This window comes from Eptatretus burgeri, chromosome 12 (genome assembly GCF_056783735.1).
Source record: "Eptatretus burgeri isolate ZD-2024b chromosome 12, Ebu_testis_v1, whole genome shotgun sequence".
Classification (NCBI taxonomy): Eukaryota; Metazoa; Chordata; class Myxini; order Myxiniformes; family Myxinidae; genus Eptatretus; species Eptatretus burgeri.
In genome coordinates this window covers 65,646,371-65,666,690 of record NC_140972.1, presented here as the reverse complement: position 1 = coordinate 65,666,690, position 20,320 = coordinate 65,646,371, and the positions used below count along the sequence as shown (strand labels likewise).

General features: G+C 42.5%; 1 protein-coding gene, 1 long non-coding RNA gene and 1 pseudogene across 10 annotated transcripts in view; 2 read left to right on the top strand and 1 right to left on the bottom strand.

The window, feature by feature from the left end:
- The window catches only part of LOC147015791 (sodium-dependent phosphate transport protein 2B-like), a 110,009-nt gene extending 97,632 nt beyond the window's left edge, over positions 1 to 12,377 (top strand). For all 9 annotated transcript variants that reach the window (XM_085848302.1, XM_085848306.1, XM_085848304.1 and 6 more), the window contains 5 exons: positions 1,251 to 1,368; positions 4,981 to 5,148; positions 5,890 to 6,006; positions 6,861 to 6,985; positions 11,531 to 12,377. In XM_085848302.1, the coding sequence (XP_085704428.1) occupies positions 1,251 to 1,368; positions 4,981 to 5,148; positions 5,890 to 6,006; positions 6,861 to 6,985; positions 11,531 to 12,103 (1,101 nt within the window). In that variant the 3' untranslated portion in view covers positions 12,104 to 12,377. The remainder of the gene's footprint in view (positions 1 to 1,250; positions 1,369 to 4,980; positions 5,149 to 5,889; positions 6,007 to 6,860; positions 6,986 to 11,530) is intronic.
- Positions 12,378 to 14,128: 1,751 nt separating this feature from the next.
- LOC147015790 (uncharacterized) lies at positions 14,129 to 16,916 on the top strand. The gene is made up of 3 exons (XR_015049859.1): positions 14,129 to 16,181; positions 16,499 to 16,643; positions 16,731 to 16,916. It is a non-coding gene; the product is annotated as an uncharacterized LOC147015790 (long non-coding RNA).
- A 913-nt stretch (positions 16,917 to 17,829) lies between these two features.
- On the bottom strand, positions 17,830 to 19,582 carry LOC147015789 (uncharacterized; annotated as a pseudogene).
- Between the last annotated feature and the right edge of the window lie 738 nt (positions 19,583 to 20,320).

The window sequence follows — 20,320 nt, the reverse complement described above, 5'->3', positions numbered from 1 at the left end:
AAGTCCAACTTGGGGAGTGATGAAATAGAGAGAGAGATGTTGTCTCTACAAATAAACCCAAGTCATCTGTAATCCAACTCGGGGAGCGTGTTGTCTCTACGAAGAAACCTGTCATCTGTAGTCCAATTTGCATCTACTCCGCGCATGCATGGCACGGCCTTTACCACTTCTGGGACCTCCTTTCCAGCACTGGTGGGTCCCGCAATTGGCCGCCCACTGCTTGTGGGTGGTGTCGTCATTGGAACCATCCCACCCTGCCTCTCTGAACTACTGTAACATGAAATGCAAAGGGGAAACTAGAAATGTTAGTTTTATGACAGATCCAGAACTTGACATAACTAATGTCCCAAGAGATTATCGACAACGGTGCGGGGTAGCCCATCATTAGTGTTCCACATTGAACCAGGGAGCTCACTGCATTGCTGTGGCCTACAGTTAATTATCTGGACAAACGGTCCATGATGTTGTCCATTCATTGTGTGAAGCGCTTTCCAGGTACATTTTTGCTCAAGTCTTCCACCTGGCCTCACCTGAACAGAAGGTTTTACGCAACACAACCTTACCCTTTTCTACTCTTTAAAAGAACAGTCACTGCCCCCTCAGTGCACATATTACATCCGACTTACATCTAACATCCTTCATCCTGGAGCAAGTCTAACCGACTCGGAACACACGGTCCTTAACATTCTTACCACATTCTAGCTATGGACCACCACCCCCCCCTTCCCAACCCATCCGAATGACAATACTCTTGTAATCGTATATAAACCTGACTCCTCGGTGTAATCATTAGGGCATGTACACTCTGAGTCTGGAAGGTTGGTGGTTAAAACCCTGGCTAAGTCATACCAAAGCCTTTTTATTAACGGTACGTGCTGCTTCCTTGCTTGATGTTCAGCATTTAAAAAGGATGGAACACGGACAAACAATGTTGGGAAGGCAATGGCAAAGCACTCAACATAACCCTTGTCAATAAAGTGCTTGTGCTACACCAACGCTCTGTAAAAGAGAATGATACAGGCTTTTAAGTCATATATATTGAAAAATAAAAACCTGGGCATGTATCTCATTCGGAGAACTGTTTGGATGCCTAATGTAAAACCATTACTACTGTAAGAGCACTTGCTATTGGTTGATATTTTCTGCGATTATTTTATGGATGATTTTGCAGGTCACATAATCTGCATGAACTGTTGACTGCTTAACACAGATTTATTGTATTCAACTCTTGTTTTTGCGCCATTCATCAGGTGTTGAAAAACGTAACGGTGATGAATGAGACTCTTTGTTCTTTATTTTCATGCTGGGAACAAGGAAGAAATTTCAGCACAGAGAACAATGTCACCATCACGCATGTTACCTCTGAATGTAGGTTTCCAATTGAATTGTAAAACTGCCGTATTATTCGGTGTATAAACCCTGGATGTGTATTAACTGCACCCATGTTTTTCACACTCAAAGGAAATGAATATATTGATCATTTTATTTTCTGATCTAGATCTAAATACGTTTGTACATTAACTTTGTATGGAACAAAGTGACGGATATATTAACATGCTTACTCTCATGTCCGATTAATTTAACCTAACAGTCTTATTCTCATTTTCAAGAAGTTGAAGAGAGAGAAGAGAGGATACCAAGAAGTTTTTATTTTTCTTTATTATTTTTTAATATTATGGAGGATTTTTTGTTACCAGAAAAAGGAAGAAAAGGGATTCATACTGGTATCATACATATTTCTTGTGGATGTGTGGCCCTGAAAAGGGCCGTTTGGGTTTGATGAAGCTTTTCAGCTAAACCAGAGGAAATCCTCGTCAATGCTTTCCTCGTCGAAGACGGCACATAACTCCTTGTCCGAATGAAGGTAGAGCAAGTCCATGTTGCTGTCACCATCATTTGCAGACTCCTCACAAATGATGTCATCCTCTGTGCCATCCATGTTGTTGGAGATGCAGCATTTCAAAAATGCTCACTTGATGATGTCTGACAGTATCTCCTCCCACACGTTGATGAACCAGCTGCAGATCATCGGAAGGTTGACCTTTCTCATCTTTCCGATGAACGCCAGCAGTTTCACAGTCAACATAATGCTCAGCCAACATAGCGACGGGAGCAATGGTGAAAGTTCAACCAAGATGCATGTGGCCAATGCTCCTCGGAATCCGGGTCAAAAATCCCGGCGGGAAACATGTCACGAAATGTTGATTTTCAACTGATGAAAATACCAAGTCCGGGAAATAGGAAAGTTTGTCCATGGTGGTTCCACTGAGATGCAGCTAATGTTCCTCAAAACCTGGGTCGAATATAAAGGCCTGCAAAGTAAGAAAGTTCATCTGGTTGACTTGAGTAATCCGTGGGAAGCAAGTTAGGAACGGCCAATAGAAACGAGGGAATAATGAGGAGAACCAGGAAGAACTAACAGAACCAAAGGAAGCCAAAATAACCGAGCAGCACATGTACTTCATAAAGATTTACCGTCCCATGTGGCTCCTCGCTCTAGTGAGATTATTCTTCTCCGTTTAAATCCATTTCCTGCTCTCGTAGAGAAAAGTACTTGGGGTTGATGATTGTTCCTAGTTTTAAACCACGTCCCACTATCCAGCATTTGTTCGCATAGCGTCAGCATGCAAGGAACAAGCTTGGTGGATTAATTCTGCCTGCATCAGATGTTCATGTCAAAAAACGATGCATGTAAAAAGATAGTCACCACGACAAGTCCCTCATCTATCCACCCCTTCTGTTGCGCACGAACAATGACGCCAGCTGGAAACTTGTCTTTGGGCAGTGTCTTCCTCTTGAGCATGACATACGAGGGAAGCTTGCCACGCAAGCTTATTTGAGGTGCGTGCTCCGTTATTGGACTCTAACTATTGTGAATAATTCTTCTTTTGATGTGAGACCAGGTGTTCTTATTCTTCTTGTGTGTTTAATGGCATTTTTAGAGCCACGAGGCTTTATATACGCCGCGCACCTGAACTCCGGGTGTCTCCGGACGTTTCTGAGCGTGACTTATTTAATTTCCACAAACGGTTAATAAAACTCTGGACAAACTATTAACCTGAACCGATTTTCAAAATTTAAACAGCAGAATTGAGCTTAGCAGCAGTTGCGACTGCTAAAAAGTGTTCATTTGGAATATAATTGAAGTTCAGCATTGATTGTTATTAAGACTGATTTTTTTTTCTCTACCCTTGTATTAACCGCACCCCCAACTTTTACCTTTCTTTGCCGAGAAAAAAGTGCGGTTTATACACCGGAAAATATGGTACTTTCTTTATTTGGCCGATATGTCACAAAGGTTCCTTTATAATAACTTCATATTTCATCCATACTAATAGATATTATATAAAGCTCTTTCGAACCACTGACTGACTGACGGACTGGTATTAAAGATTGGTGCCTTCAGGGTGACGTAGAAAGCTGAAATTTTGCGTGCCGATGGACATCAAAGCTGGTCCACAGGAAAAAAAATCACAGAATCGTTGGAAAACATCCATAAATGAAAATATAAATAAATGAAAAAAATGCAGGTGAGTGACCCGAGACAATGGGGAAACATGGGAATTTTGTGTGCCGCCAGACATCGAAGCCTACACACCAGGAAAAGTCACAGAATCGTTGGGAAGCATCCGTAAATGAAAACAGAAATAAATGAAAAAAAAGAATGAAAATAAATAAATGAAACATCAAATGCAGGTGAGCGACCTGAGACAATGGGGAAGCATGGTTTGTGTGCTTACACAATGTGTAAGCACACCCTGCGAGTATTTATATATTAGGAAATTTATATGTACATATATATATATATATATATATATATATATATATATATATATATATACATATATATATATATATATATATATATATATATATATATATATATATATATATATATATATATATATATATGCATGTACTAGTGAGATAATGAATGTTTCCTTATCATAGTATGTCTGTATTGGGACAAATCATATAAAATAATTAATAAATTGTGAGAAGTGTTGGAGTAACAATATACAGTCTTGAAGACATTAGAATGATATCCCTTTTTCTTTTTCTTTTATTTTTAGCTCAAAACCTTTCCCCAAAGTGTCTCAGTTAATATGACGTGTGCAATACCAGATCACTGTTTTCAGGTTGTCGACAGCCGTGGAGGTCATCTTCTAGACTTGCTTCTTAAGGAACCCCTCCATATGAAGTCACAAAAATTAATATCCGGGCTTGTGGTGTTCAGGGGAGGTCTTCATCAAGGAGTGTAGGGAAACGTCTTGTGACTACTCTGCCATTCAGCAATGGAGGTCATCCAATACGTTATCCTTGGTGTCTGGGTGCACCCTCTTCTTTTGGAACCATTGATGTCTCGTCGGGAAACAAAGAAGAATATCTGTAGTGTTTCAAGAGAGCCGTTAAATAAAAATAATATACGTTACCTTACAATTTGGAACTTCAACACAGGAAGAGTCCATTTGGTCCATAAATGCTGATGTTGTGGTTGCTTGTCCATAATCTATCGTTTTTATTTAAATGCTGAACATCAAGCAAGAAAGCAGCACATACCATTTTAAGTTTTTGGTATAACCTAGTCAGAGCTTGAAGCACCAACTTCCCAAATTCAGAACAACCATTCTAACCACTATCCACTGAATCATTCTCATTAACATAACCATCCAAAAACAAGGGCCCTATCACTCCCTCTTTGGAGATGGTGCGTGAAATGGAACTTGAAACAAACCTTGAGACAATTTACTTTGGATAGTCCCATCAGTTCTACCTTTGTGTCTGCAATAGTTCCTTAATTTGGGAAGAACTACGTTTTTGCTAGGTGAAGAGATGAAAGTAAACTAAATGCAAAACACTTCAACTTCATGAAAAAATGTGAACTTTCCTAAAGAACATTTTTATATAACGTCATATATTGAGATTAACTTGATTTTATCAGTGAACCTACCTGTATGCTTGTACGTTGTATGCAAACAGGCGACCACCTGTTCAAATCGACCAACTTGTCAGACACGGCTGTAGGAATTATTCTACTTGCGCTTTCCCTCCTCATCCTCTGTCTTTGCCTGATCTTCATCGTGAAAGTACTACATTCCCTGCTCAAGGGTCAAATTGCAGTCGTCATCAAAAAGGTCATCAACACAGGTATGTCATTGGCTAGAGAGGGAGCTGGGGGTGGGGAGGGGAGGGGGTGGATGTGGAGGAACAAGATAATAATAATCAATGATGTTATCATTCATCATCATTCCATGTGCAGGACGTGACTGCTGGCTTGCATCATTGTTGGGAGGGAGCACCTGTCCTTTGATGCAGTGTTAATAGATTGGAGCAGGAACTTGGATTATTCCCCAGCATGCTAGCAATAGCTCGCCTACTTTTCACGAAGGACGCAGTGGGATCTTTAACGTCCACCATCTAATGCTAGCAGATGGGACACCTGGCTTAACGTCCACCTGAGGGATGGCACACACGTTGATGAATCAATCTGCCTGTGAAACACCAGGATGACAGTTTATAGCTGGGTCGGGATTCAAACGCAGGCTACACAGCTTAGAAGCGAGTGTGCGTACCAGTAGGTCATCCTTCCTGCCAGCCCATGTTATTATTTATGTTGAAACTTTTGAGTTGGACTGTAAGTATTCCCATCTGAATCCCTGGCTCATGATACAAGTGAATCCACATTCAAATCCTATATATTTCATGGTTTTCAATCATTTGTTGATGTCCTTGTCATTCAAGTAAAAATATACTGCTCTCTACCATATGTCTTTATCCCGAAGATTTTCATGTGATTTGTCTACAAATTCCTCCATGAGTGATCAATGTATGAATAAATTGATTTCACATTTTTGCCACAAGCACTCATACCTGGGTGTGTGTTTGCAGACTTCCCATTTCCATTTGGTTGGCTGACGGGCTACTTGGCTATAGCAGTTGGAGCTGGAATGACATTCCTTGTCCAGAGTAGCTCAATATTTACATCAGCAATCACCCCGCTTATTGGTGGGTTATTCAGGTTCAACACATGGAAGGATTGACATTGTATTTATTTATTTATTTACACAGCTTCAAAGTGAGTGTGCTTCTTAGCTACTTTTTGGAATTTGGTTCAATAAATATTAAACTCAAAAATGATGTTGATCAGTCACTACTGAAATTTATGTGATAACATTTTTTTTCTCAAAAGCTATTTTTGAGTGAGTTTGTATGAAAGGTGTTTACTCTCATGGTGGGGTTGAGTGGAAACTTCTCAAAGCTAAAAAAACGTTTTATTTCTGACCAATCCTATCTTTATCTCAACATCTATGTGTCGAAGGCGAAGTGAATTTTTCTGTGAGGCTCACTTGGCTACGCCTTGATGGGTTTGAGGGTTGTGGAGTAGCGGCTGAAACCTGAATCCTATCCCGGTTCCTCCTGATGACTCCATCTTTGCTCTTTACTTATTCTGGGTTCCTTATGATGACTCCAATGCAATATTTGGTGTTCTGTTTGATTTGGTGTGTTGTTAGTGTGCTTTTACCGTACTTGCATCAATATGAAATTATCATGTGGCATTCAGGCAAAAATCCAAATTTCGGCAAATTGATGTGACCTCATCTTTTTGAGTGGTTGGGATAGTATCACTTTTTTTATTTCTGGGATCATGCAAAATGTGGTAAAATAAATTCTGACCCATTGAAAAGTCTTGAGATCAAGCCTAAGTCCAGTAAAATAGGTCCGATCGAGTCAGAGTTGACCTTTAACAATTTTAGCTTTACCATAATTTCTTTCAACAAGATCTTTTTAGCTCAATTTATCTGATTAAGATTTGCTCATCTCTTCAACATTGTTTTTCAACCCCTCTTGGATTTCAACAGGTATTGGAGTTATCAGTATCGAGCGAGCATACCCACTAACCCTGGGTTCCAACATTGGGACAACCACAACCGCCGTGCTTGCATCCCTGGCAAGTTCAGGCGATAAGCTAATGCAGTCTCTCCAGGTGAGGGGGACGAACCAAAGCCTCAGGAAGTAATTAATGTGCAATAAAATATTCTAGAAAACACCTTGTTTGTTAATTTTGAAAGTGAATGCTGTCATGAATTACATTGTCCACATTATACAAGGTAGTTCATCAGATGTTGCTGCACAGCAGAAGAGTACGTAAAGAAATTTAGGACTGATGGTAAAAAAAACTTATCGGAACCCTCAATGGATGTATTTAGAAATGTTGTGCATTACCTGGTACCTGAGCTACGTTTAACTCATTCAATGTCTGTGACGTCTCTGTACACATAATACCACTCCAAGGACTGCTCATTGGACATGTAGCTGGCTTGACATTTGACCATCAATGTATGTAGACTTTCAAATCTAACCTGAATCATCATTAATTCTGCTGCATATTTACTTCTGGATATCCTTTTGTTTGAGGTACCATACATACCCTTTCCAGAGGGTTGGTGCTGCCAAAGCAGTTTTTTTGGATGGTTTGTACTGGGTGATTTGCCATTATCTTCCCAAAGTTGTTTGTTCGTGCTCCATCCTTTCAAATGTTGATCATCAAGCAAGGAAGCAGCACTTAACATTTCTCCGTTTTTGATATGACCCGGATGGTGTTTGAAGCATTGACCTCCCAGACTCCAAACAGATACTCTAACCATTACACCACTGAGTCTGGTTGGCACTTCATATCATACTACACATACTATATACAGTTGTGAAGGAGTGTAAAAGACCATTTTATTTCATTTTTTTTCCATATTCTTCGCTTTGGATTTAGCACAATAGAAGGCTTGTGTGTATTAAATATGTAGTAAAACTAGAAGGTCATAGGAGACCCTCCACGAGCATTTGGTGACCGACCGCACCTGTTTTACGAAGTGTGTTTTGGTCTTTCGCATCTCATTTCGCATCTCAACATCTTATTTTGTTCCAAATACATCTCAATTGAACTTCATTAGAAGCAATATTCCTAAAATATGCCGACTAAATGATTATATTGTTACGGCTGTGGAAATTCGCAAACCACCATCCAGGTCCCGTAAGTGAGGTATCTCTTAAGTACATGTGTAGTTAGCCCCAAACCCGTTGTTTAGAGGCAATAAATGTGATTCATTCGGGCTGCGATGCTTTGAGTCAGTCGTTTTTCTTTCTCTATCTTTTATTTCAAATAAAAACCAACGAGGACGCTCGGTGGGCTTTTCGCGCCATCCTTCTCCGCACTTGGTGTGAGGGGAGAGAAGCGAGGGGAGGGCAGCTGGCGCTCGATTGGTGGATGCGCGGTGTGACGCGGCCAGGGAGGAGGAACGCCCCTCTTCGAGACCTTTCTCGAAGTTCCTCGAAGGGGGGTGGAGCAAAGAACGGGGCGGAGCAACAGGGCGGAGCTCCGAGGATATAAAAGTCGGAGACGCGGGAAGCAGTTTTGTAGATGCTCTTGCTTGGTGGATGCTCTTGCTCGGTGGATATACTTGCTTCGTGGTTGCTCTCGTCTTCCGGCTCGCTTGTCCTGGTAGCCGCTGGCCGGGTCTTTTGTGGGGCAGTTGTAAGACCCCGTTGGCGGGAAGGAGCATCCGCCATTCCCCTCTCCCGACTTCGGGCATCCACGTCCCCCCCCCCTATCCGCGCTGGGATAGCGCCGAACACTCGATCCGTGGCATCGAGTGGCCAACACGTGCAGCCGCGAGGCACGCCGAAGAGGCCTCGCCTACCACGCTCGGGCACAGAGTCGCGGCCAGGCGGGACCCCGTCGACGGATGTCGGAGAGGGACTCGACACGCTCAGGGAAGTCGCGACTTCCATTTCTTTTGGGTTCTGTGTAAACGTGTGTGTGCGTGGGGCACCAGTCTGGTGAAGTAAAATTGTATAAGTGTTCTGTGTAGTAAATCATATTCGGTTGTAGCTCTGCATCGTTCCTTGCTTGTGTTTCTTTACGGTGATTGTAAATACGTGTATTGCTTTTATTGTATCCCTGTGACTGTAATATACGTGCCTTCCGTGCTTCCGTATTAAATGTGCTTGTTCAATTGTTCCCCGTTTTGCTGCGTCCTTCCCTTTGTTGAATCTCCATCTTACTTCACGTAAAGGGTTCGTAGTGGGCTTAATACGCCCGATGAGTTATCGGAACCGTCGAGGCCGACGATAACACCGCTCGGTTATCCCGATAGTACGGAACAGACCGCTTAAGCGGCCCGTGTCCAGAGTCGACCTGCGGCGAGGTGCGATCGCCCGGTTTACGATCCGCGTGGGTTCTTAGGTAGGTCGAGTTTGGCGAACAACCCTATCCCACGCGGGTGGCCGATTGGCACGATCGTGGTGAGGCCGAAAGGCCCACCCGTGACTAGCTCCCAGCGTTAGTCCGAGAGGGTCACGACAGAATTGTCCGTCCGGTGGGCGACGTGCCGCGATTCGAGTCACGTGGCCGTTCGCACGCCGGCGGGCGCGAATTCGCAACAATATTTACTGATTAACAAAAATAAGCAATATTCCAAACTGTCATCATTGCAACCGTATTTTTTTGTTTACAGTCCAGGCTCGTGCAAGAGTTAGAACACTGAATGGATCAGGATGCAACAGACCAAAAGGAACAGTCGAGAGAGGGGAGAGAAAAGAGAAGAGAAAAGAAGAAAAAACACCAACAGTGGGGTTTAAGGACAAAGTAGAAGGAGAGTTGGACAAATAATGGGTGTGGGGAGGAGTGAGGGATAGTGAGGGGTGGACAAGATGGATACAGAAGCAAACTCTCAGGAGGGAGAATTGGAAATTTGGATTGAAGTGGGTGTGGGGGTGAGGGGGAGGAGGGTTTAGAAAATATCGTGATTTTGGATGGGGTGATCTGAGATGGTGGTGAACAACTGTTTTGAATACTTGGAGGGAAGAATGAGATTGAAGAGAATGTGTGAGTTGTTTCCACAGGCAGGAAAAAAAGGAATGAATGAGTAGAGGTTAGCAGTGATCTTTTCAGGTAGTTTCACCAGAAAGAAGGGGGTTGATAGTGGACCACGTGTGTCCTACAGAAATCTGGGGAGGTTCGGGGGGTGGGGTGGAGACAAAGCACAGAAATACCAGACAGTGCAAGACCAGAAAGGAGGCGGTGGAAGACAGAGAGACCACCGACTCGTCTGCCATGTGAAGGTGATAGGTCCTAGACTCAGTTTTGCCACGGAAGATTCCAAAATCTTGAAGGTCTTGGTTTCCATGGCGACAAGCGAAACAAGATGTGAGGCAGGGGAGCCAGCCCAAAGGGGAGAGTAGTACTCCATCAAGCTGCAGATGAAGGCCTTGCAGGTGGATATGAGTTGAGGAGTGCCAAGGAAGTACGTTGTATGATGGAGGATGCTCAGTTGGCGGCTGGCTTTGAAGGCCAAATTTGAAATGTGGTTTGCCAAAGAAAGATGATGGCTGATAGTGAGTCCCACGAGTTTGAGTGACTGAACTTCCTTGAGAGGATTGTAAAGAAAGTAGATGTGGGAGGGTTTGCCAGATGGTGCTTTCATGGGGAGAGAGAAAGAGAGCTCGATAGAGATAGTGAGTGTGAGATTTGTCAGGATTGCAAGACATATTCCAAGTGTTTGATTATCTTGTGATTTTTTTTTTTGGTCAAGGTCTGAAGAGGGGAAAGAGGCTGCTCCCTGCCTGTTTAAAAGATGAGGGATGTCACAACAGATAGTGGAGCCATCAGCTTATAGATAAAGAGGATTTTCCAGAGAGTCAGAGAGATCATTGATGAACATTACTCCTGTACAAGTACAAGAATTTACATTTTCACAATAACATTGAACTTAAGCACTTCAATAATTATTACTAATAATTAATAAACAAGGGCTGTTCCTCAAAAAATTAGACAAGACAAAGGGTTCACAAAACTCTGAGGCACAAAGTATTAACACACACACACACACACACACACACACACACACACACACACACACACACACACACACACACACACACACACACACACACACACACACACGTTCTTAAGAGAGAATTGGTTCTGTAGAGTTGTTTGAACCAAAATTTTCGTAATTATTCAACATAATAATGGTTCAACCCATTTTGGTCATTACACAGTGCAGGGTACCAGAAAACTATTCTTGCAGTTAACCTCTTGGGATCAACAAATTGGTCACTGAGTCCAAAGAGAAGAACGTTTTGTGATCAACTTCACAGAAGAACGTTTAATGCAAGAACCAACTTGGTTGGATTAAACTGGAGACTATTTCACCGATGTATGACAGCGCGAAAAATTATTTTACCTCATTCCACTTCATTTTTGGTCTCCACATCTAGGGAAAGACTGCCATAGAGCTATAAGGTACAACATAGTCGTAGAGCAACCAGATTGATTCCTGGCCTTGTTAGAGTAAGCTATGAGATACATTAGAAAGGAGGTAATTATAAGATGTATTTGAAATGTTTACGATAATGAAGGATAAAGATAACATAAGTGCAGAAGCGTTTTTTTTGTTTGTTTTTTTTTTGTTTTTTGTTTTTTTGCAGAATGGACAGTGACATTGACCTTTTCATACTTTCCCTGAATCCACAGATTGCTCTCTGCCACTTATTCTTTAACATCAGTGGCATCATAATCTTTTACCCCATCCCGTTCATGCGTGTGCCGATCAAGCTGGCCAAGATGCTGGGAAACCTCACGGCCAAGTACCGTTGGTTTGCCGTCCTTTACCTCCTAATCGCATTTTTTCTGCTGCCCGGTGTTGTGCTCGGCCTCTCTCTGGCCGGATGGAAGGTGCTCCTCGGTGTTGGCCTGCCTCTTCTTTTGTTGATCATCATTGTAGTGATCATCAACATCCTTCAAAGCCGTCGCCCAAGATGGCTGCCACAAAAACTCCGCACATGGAACTTCCTACCGCTGTGGATGCATTCTTTGAAACCTCTTGATAATCTGATCATGGCCGTCTGGCGCAACCGCCCAGGATTTTGCAAACTGAAGAGTAAGAACGATGACGTGAATGCAGAGAAACCTTCAAAGACGACAAGTGGAAATACAAATTGTTCCAAAGATATTGCAGAGTACAGCAATCAAACGTTCGACGATATCAAAAATTCAGATCGTTTGAGTCATGGGATGGACCATGGTTTGAATGGAACTTGGTTGTAGCTCAACTGTGTCAGTTCTTGTCTGTTGTGTTCATCCTGAAAATGCTATTATTTCTTAATATGTATATAATTTTATGGCATTTGCATCATTGTCTGCAAATTTCTGTCTCTCCATCACCTTTTCATCAGTTACCAAATAGTGCACTCATATGTTACGCAAATATAGCAATGTCCTTCAGGCTCACTGCTCTCAGCAGAGAAAAATACTGCAGATGAGACACAGCCCAGGACTGATGGGCCTTTGATGTTGAAACAATAGTAACAGGTTTTAATAAGATCCTTGTGGTGAGTTTTTATTTAATCAGTGGTGAATACTCCTGCAAAAATTAGTTCAACTTCGCTGCTGTGAATGGAGTTTTTTTTCTTTCTTCCAGATTTTGTTTGCCATGGGGTGGAGGAACATTATTCACCAATTCCCCAGTTATGTGGGTGTGACCTGTATGATTGTATCACATTACATTAGCTAAATTGACTGTCTGACTGAAGGTGAGTGAAACAGCCAGTGATATTATACTGTTCTAGCCACGGGTCCATTCTGGTTTACCTGTTCGAGTCCTGCAGGTCATGTCAAAACCACCGCAACCGCCAACTAAGTCTATGGTCCCGAGTAAGTTTCTGGGCCTGGTTGCTACATTCTAATACTCGTGGGATTGTGGAATTGGCCGGGTGAAGTGCCGATATATGCGCGTTATCTGATCTAATTTGGCCGAGCAAACTGTTGGTCACAAGGATGATCTAACATGGTTTCAAGCACACTCCAACCACACTGCAACCAGCCTTAACCACAAAATAAAGCAGCCAGAACAAATGGAATCCACCCCGAGACCAAGTGTATTTAATAAAAAGAAAATGTCACAAGGGAAGGATACAAGAAGCAAAACGGCGTAAATGTGTACGTATTAAATGAACATCCTCACCCTCTACTCGATACGTGCCCTCAAACAAACCAAGCGATCAGTAGATTCCTTAATTATGCTAATATTAGGGCCCAATCAATCACACAACAGGATAGAAAGACGAGTTTTTGACAAGACAATGAAGAGATTTGGTCGGGCAAAACAGAGGTAGAGCCATGCAGGAGTCCGGGAAATTCAACTCCCTTGTAGAGCAGTCGTTCTGGGAACAAAGAGTGAGAGATAGAGAAACATGGCTATCTGTGTGGGTGACTCAGCCGGTTAGCAGTTGAATCCCCCTTCAGGATGAGAGCTCTGTGGTTAGAGAGGGAAGTGAAACCCAAGTTGATGTTCGTAAAGTGAAAGCACAACTTTCCCTTCCAAAGCGCAACCCTCTCTTCAGAAAGCACAACCCTCCCTTCCAGAGCCTTTGTCCTCCTTTTGGCTGGTGTGAAGCTCATTCAAGCGACGAATGGCCTGAAAGCCATGTGCATAACTGGTTTTCCAGGCACCCGCTGTGGTGATTTAACGACCATTCAAAATGGCACCTGCTTATACTCCCGCCAAGCCTCACACATCAATGTTTTAGAGTGGTTTAAAAGAAACATAAAGTACAAATAACAGAGTAAAAGAACATAAAATATAGCCCAAGGTTTGGTTGGTGCCAGAAACAACAGTGTGTCAGGGAAGATAAACATCTATCTACATGTTATAGCGATGCATAAAGCCTGGTGTTGGCTTATTAGTTAGGGTGGCGGCTTGGGATCCAAGGGTCCTGAGTTCAAGCGCCGTTGGCCGCTGAATTAAAATACACGAGGAGGTTGACTCAGTCTGTCATCCTTCCGAGGTTGGCAAAATGAGCACCAGTGTACTGGTAAGGGGGACACTGCATCAGCAGCATAGCGGCGTCCCAACCAATGATGCAACCAGCAGCCACAGGCTGCATGAGAGAGAGAGGGGGAGAGAGAGAGAGAGAGAGAGAGAGAGAGAGAGAGAGAGAGAGAGAGAGAGAGAGAGAGAGGGGGGGAGAGAGAGAAAGAGAGAGAGAGAGAGAGAGAGAGAGAGAGAGAGAGAGAGAGAGAGAGAGAGAGAGAGAGAGAGAGAGAGAGAGAGAGAGATATATATATATGCATATCTATAATCACAATTAATTACATTACGCTTATTCTAAAACACTTTTTAAGGAGATAACTGTACTATTGCAAACATTTATTAACCCCTAAGAGTCATTCTCACAACACTAGCCCCACCTTCCTCCTTTAGCCTTTCTTGAGGTTACGCTCAGAAGGGGGAGCAGCATTGGGATCTGGCCCCACTTACTATACAGTACAACTCCCTCCCTATTCTAAACCCACCTGCACACAAATTCAATACATTTCAGTCCTCATGCTAATGCATCACTCCATTAAGGCTACTCATTCACTCGCCATGCACACACTTAAACCACTACATCCAGATGCAATTTTGAAACAACATGGAGTTGAGAAAGGGTCCCCGGCAAAAATGCTACATTTAGAACTATAGTATATGAGAGTTGCACTCTCATATACTACAGTAGTCTGCAGAGAATTACTACAGGAAAGGAATGTTATTTTTGCCTGGGGTGGGTTTTGTACCAGGAGGGCTTGTTATTCTTTCTTTAAAGGGTCCACGAAGTTTTTGGCCCCAACAAACCCGTTATAAGACATCTTCCCTCATGCTGTCTATTGGAGCCCTGGGTCCTGGCACAAGAAGTGTCTTTTGTGACCACAGGGCCTTTCAGCACCCAGTGCTCCCCAGTAGCCCATATAGCCTCTCCACAACTGGAGTTCTTCTGAAATTGTACAAGGGCCCATGTGGCCTCTCAACTAAAGGTGAGTCTTTGGCCCATGTGGCCCATAAGCAATTAAGCAATGACCCATGATTCCCAACAAATAAAGGGTCTTCGGCTTTGATGGCCCATGAACAAAATGGCATAAGGTGAGCAATAGCAAAGCAGGCAGCACAGCAAAGCAATGCCTGGCAAGGCAAATGGTTCGGCTGATTGAATGGACAGGTAAGTGGCCACAGATGGTATGGCTGACAACAGATGTTCAGGTGGTAGGAGCATGCAAAATCCCTATATATTAGTAGTAGCGACAATAGTAGAGGATAAATGGGGCTTCTGAGGCAGCCATTCAAATGAATGGGGGAAAAGGAAAAAACTTTCTGACTTAAGCCCAATATAGAATGATTTTCTCCCCCTCCCATACAAGCAAATGTAAAATTGAGACTGACTCAAGCCCCCAAAGCCCCAAATAGGAGACTGATTTCCTCCCCCTCCCATACCAGCAAATGTAAAATTGAGATATACTGATTAAAGCACTTTTTTCCTTTCATATTTTCATTCCATTCAAAGAGCGAACCAATGAATATTTGCCCATGTTCAACTTTGGGGAATAACTTAATTTTTCCATTATATTCACTTTATCTCTTCAAGCACAAAAGCAAGGGCTGTTAGGGTGAGTTTTGTAAAATGGGGAAGTGTTTTTAGAACAGTCATGCCGTGAAAATGAGGAAATATTCTGTGCCCTTGTCTCTCGTGGTTATATTTTAAATCATCAGAACACTAACAGAACAAAGTTTAGTGAAAAACAGCTTTTAAACGTAGGTTTTTATCAAAAATCATTCAAAGCAAGATGTTTCATTTCTGTGTGAAAACGAGTCAGTTTTGAAGTCAGCCAAGCTGCCTCGCCCGAACGAAGCCAAAAAAATTCCGAAGTTATTTCCGATGTGGGGAACACACCCTGGAATAACCATTGTTGTGAAATCTTCCATTACGTCATCAAGTTGGTTTAAATAAGCAACTTGTGTGCCGTTCGTGTTTTATTACGAAAATGGAGCGTTCAGATTCTTACTACAACCTTGCAGATCAATCGTTTTCACAAGATGACAGGTGAGATCTCAACCCAATTCGTTATTTGTTGTTTAAAACAGAATTAAATCACTGTACAACCAATAATTATTGTATGTCTTTTTTCCAACAGGTTGTCCCCAATAAGAACATCGTTAATAACTGATGTTGAAAATGAGTTATTTGGATATCACGAGGAATGGATAAAAAATGAACGACTTTCTTGAAGACATTTATTCGTTTCGAAAAGAAGTGAATGATATTATTGTTGACTGGAAAGAAATTCTCTCACGACCTTTGATCCCGAGTTCAAGGTGAGGAATTATCACTCTGTCTCTGTCTTCGTGTGTGTGTGTGTGTGTGTGTGTGTCTCTCTCTGTCTTTCTGTCTCTCTGTCTATCTCTCTAACTGTCTCTCTCTATCTGTCTCTGTCTGTCTGTCTCTGTCTCTCTCTATCTGTCTCTCTGTCTCTCTCTATCTGTCTCTGTCTCTCTTTCTGTCTGTCTCTGTCTCCGTCTCTCTTTCTGTTCTCCTTATGCACAACCTTTTATTTGGCATGGTGGTAATTAATTTAAAAGCAATACCACAAATTGGTGGTAATTTTTTGAGTACTTGCTTTTTTTATTTTCAGCATTAAAACTGAATCATACATGGGTGAATTTCGCAACCTTGAATGGGAAGATGTTGAAATTCCACGGGGTGATGATTCATTTCAAACTTGTTCCAGTTTAAATGCTCATCTGGATGAAATGGACACAAAACTTGATCTTCTGGAGGTAAATGTTATATTTATTATTTCATTAATATCATAATATAATCATCTTTATACACCCTAATTGTTCTTCACTCTTTGTTTTGAACAGAATATGTTGATTGAGTTTCAAAATCACAAGACATCTGAAGCAGACTGTTGGGAAAGATCGTTCATTCTCGCAACTGAATATTTACCCAAAGAAAAATGTTTAATATTTTCAATCTTGATGAATTATATTTGCTTTGCTTTCAATTATTTAATCCTTAATTATAAAAAAGAATAAAGGAAGTGCAAAGGAGGGGGAGGGTGGGGAGTAGGTGCGCCCCCCCAATGACCCACCACCCCCCTCATCCCACCCACCTCCCCTCCCCGTGTGTGTGTGAGGAAGGGTGGGGGTGGGATGAAGGGGGGTGGTGGGTCAAAGGTGGGGGTGCATAGGGGGGGGCTTGTGTGGGTGGGTGGAGCTTGTGAGGATGGGTGGAGCTTGTGTGGGTGGGTGAAGCTTGGGTGGGTGGAGCTTGTGTGGATGGGTGGGGCTTGTGTGGGTGGAGCTTGTGTGGATGTGGTTTGTGTGGGTGGAGCAAATTTTTTTTTATTAAATAAACGTGTGTGGGGAACTAATTAACTAATCACTAATTATGTGGATATGATGGATGTGGATGTGGCTTATGTGGGTATACTCCTGGGGCTGGGACAGAGTTGTATGCATTTATATGTATAGGGGACAACCAAGCTGTATATGGTAGTATAGGTCCTAGGCTTTAAAAAAAAATTGGGTTCTCACTCGAAATCCCTATAGATTTTGCACAGCTTGCCCCAAAAGTTGCCCGTCGGGCGAGAAACCATACCAGTCATATCTCGGCCATTTCTTGAGCGATTTTGACAAAAAAACATTTTTAAATAGAGGTTTTTTGGGCTGGGGAACATGCTAAAAGCAATATTTAGTCGATTTGAGAACTGGTTTACATGATAGCGGCTCTGAAGCTCTTCCGGAGAAACCAAATCAGGTCCGAAATTTGTAATCCTCAATATCTCTTAGGTCATTTTATTATTTTAGATGATACGTTTTTGCTAAAAAAAATGAATACAGGTTTTACTGTTACACAACTGCCATATCACACAAATTTATTAAGTTTAACACCCACATCACAATGAATTTGTGTAAACTTCCACCATATCAGATCTAATTATATGGATTGGTGCAGGCATCATCTTGCAACTTCATGCACTTGCAGAAATTTCAGATTTTCTCCAAATTCTTGTAGCTGCTGACATGGCAATACTTCCTTTAGGGCTTTCGGACCATGAACTACAGATGTGTCATAGCGCTTGGGTTTGCATAAGACGGCCTTAGGCTTATGCTGGTAGAGGACACACACCGTATCATGTTCAGATTAATTTGCTCCTTCGTGGTCCCAGTTGTCCATTGCTGCTGATGTGAAGTTCCCTGGGTCAAAATGGGCTAGCAACTTCATGTCCACTTCATTTTGGTTGACAGTGAACGTGGCCATGTCATTCTGGTACCGGCGGAGTTCAGTGTAGCTCATGGCCAGCACCTGTCGATTCAGAGAGGTGACAAATATTTTGCCACCACGTCCTAGACTGTGGGCAAACTCGTTATTCAATACAGACATTGGTGTTCTTTTTCTGCCAGAATGGTGAACGTAGAACATGTGCTGGAACATGGTCTGTATTTTCCGACATCGCTGGAGTGAAAGAGAACCATCTTTGCGTGGCACCTGTTCCTCCTCCTGGTCTACATCATCGACATCTTCCTGCACGTCACTTGTTATTACTTGGTCAGCTGCGGCCCTGTATGTGGCTGGATTGAAATGAAACAAATTGCCATAAAACTGCAGGATGGGCTCTGGGATATTCATCTTTGACCAGGCTTGCTTTAAATCATGGGCATCACCGAAGCGATCATCTAAGTCGAAGTCGTAGTCATGCAAGCATGCTCTGAATTGAGCTGCTACGAATTGCTTGGGATTCACTGATCGGATACGCTCAGCAAGTACATTTGCCTCATTACCCAGCACATAGAATACCATGAGGCATTTTCTTGCAGAATTTGAGTAAGCAAAGTCTATCAGGTCGTTGAACTGCTTGTAGAGGAGGACCTTCACATCCCTATTCTGGACATTACCTTTACCTCCTAGGCGGCTGTTCATCTGGTCTCGAATAGTAGAAAGTTCATAACCCTTGCCAGCACTCAGACCCATCTCAATCTCGTCAACGATCTCATTCCACACCCGCTGCTTGGAATTGAGTTGTACAGGGCACGAAGAGTTCTGGAGCGTTCATGCTGCTGAATATATTTGCACATGCACTGGTTGTGATAATAAATATCAGCCCCATACACAGCATGTTCGTCTTGAAGGTCACAAGTTCGACGGAAAACATCATCCTGGAAGTAGACGGTCGCATCTAGAAATATCTTTGCTCGGTTGCTCTCGCAGATTCGATATTTGGTGAAGTCACGGTTGACTGACTTGTTGCCACATATGATGCATGTAAACTGATAGAACACAGTGGCACGACCAGGTGCCACACAAGCCGGTGTTCGCATGCTGTTTGACTGTGAACGAGTTGTAGTAGGTGTTGGTGACTGGGTTGACACATCATCACCAGAGGGCACAGATTGCTTCAATGCTTCTTTCTGCTTCTCCTTAAGCTTGGCAATTTTGGTGCTATTTGTGTAGCCCTTGTAGCACGCATTTGTGACATGATAATTGAATAGAGCACCAGGCGTCAACTTCTTCAACCTTGCGAGCACCGCATCTTGTCGTGTCTCACTTGCGGATATAATCTGATCGCACCCATGATGTGTACACACCAGCTTGTCTTGGGTGTACTCTTGGCAAATAATACTAAGCTCCTCATTAAACTCAACTGCAGCATCAGTCGCAGCGCTAAGATTGACCGCTTCCATCATGATGTTAGTCAGTTCCAATCTGAAATGGAAAGAGAGATAAAAAAGGGTTAAAACATCTTAAAACAAATTGACAAATGACAATCACGAATATATCAAAGCGAGTGATGGTAGTTGGTACCTATAGTCCTATAAACATGGTTCGATTCCTTCGATTGACATTGGAATCACTTGATAGAGACTCCATATCAAATTGTTATTGTTTTAAACGTGTTCCCCAGCCCCAAAAACCTCTACTTAATTTTTTTGTCAAAATCGCTCAAGAAATGGCCGAGATATGACTGGTATGGTTTCTCGCCCGAAGGGCAACTTTTGGGCCAAGCTGGGCAAAATCTAAAGGGATTTCGAGCGAGAACCCAATTTTTTTAAGCCGAGGACCTATACTACCATATACAGCTTGGTTTTCCCCTATACATAGAAATGCATACAACTCTGGCCCAGCCCCTAGAGTAGTAGGGCTTGTGTGGATGTGGCTTTTGTGAGTGGGGCTTGTGTGGGTGTGGCTTTTGTGAGTGGAGCTTTTGTGGGTGGGGCTTGTATGGATGTGGCTTTTGTGGGTAGGGTTTGCGTGGGTGGGGCTTGTGTGGGTGGAGTCAAAAACAATTCAATTTATCTTTGTCTTTTGTAATTCCTGTGAATAAAATGAAGCTAAAATCTCTTCCCCTTCTAAATCATATACCTTATACGTCCAAGGGACTCTATCTATTACATCAATGATTTAAAAAAGTTCATTTGTCCATCGCTTAGTATAACCTTTTTCAAAATGA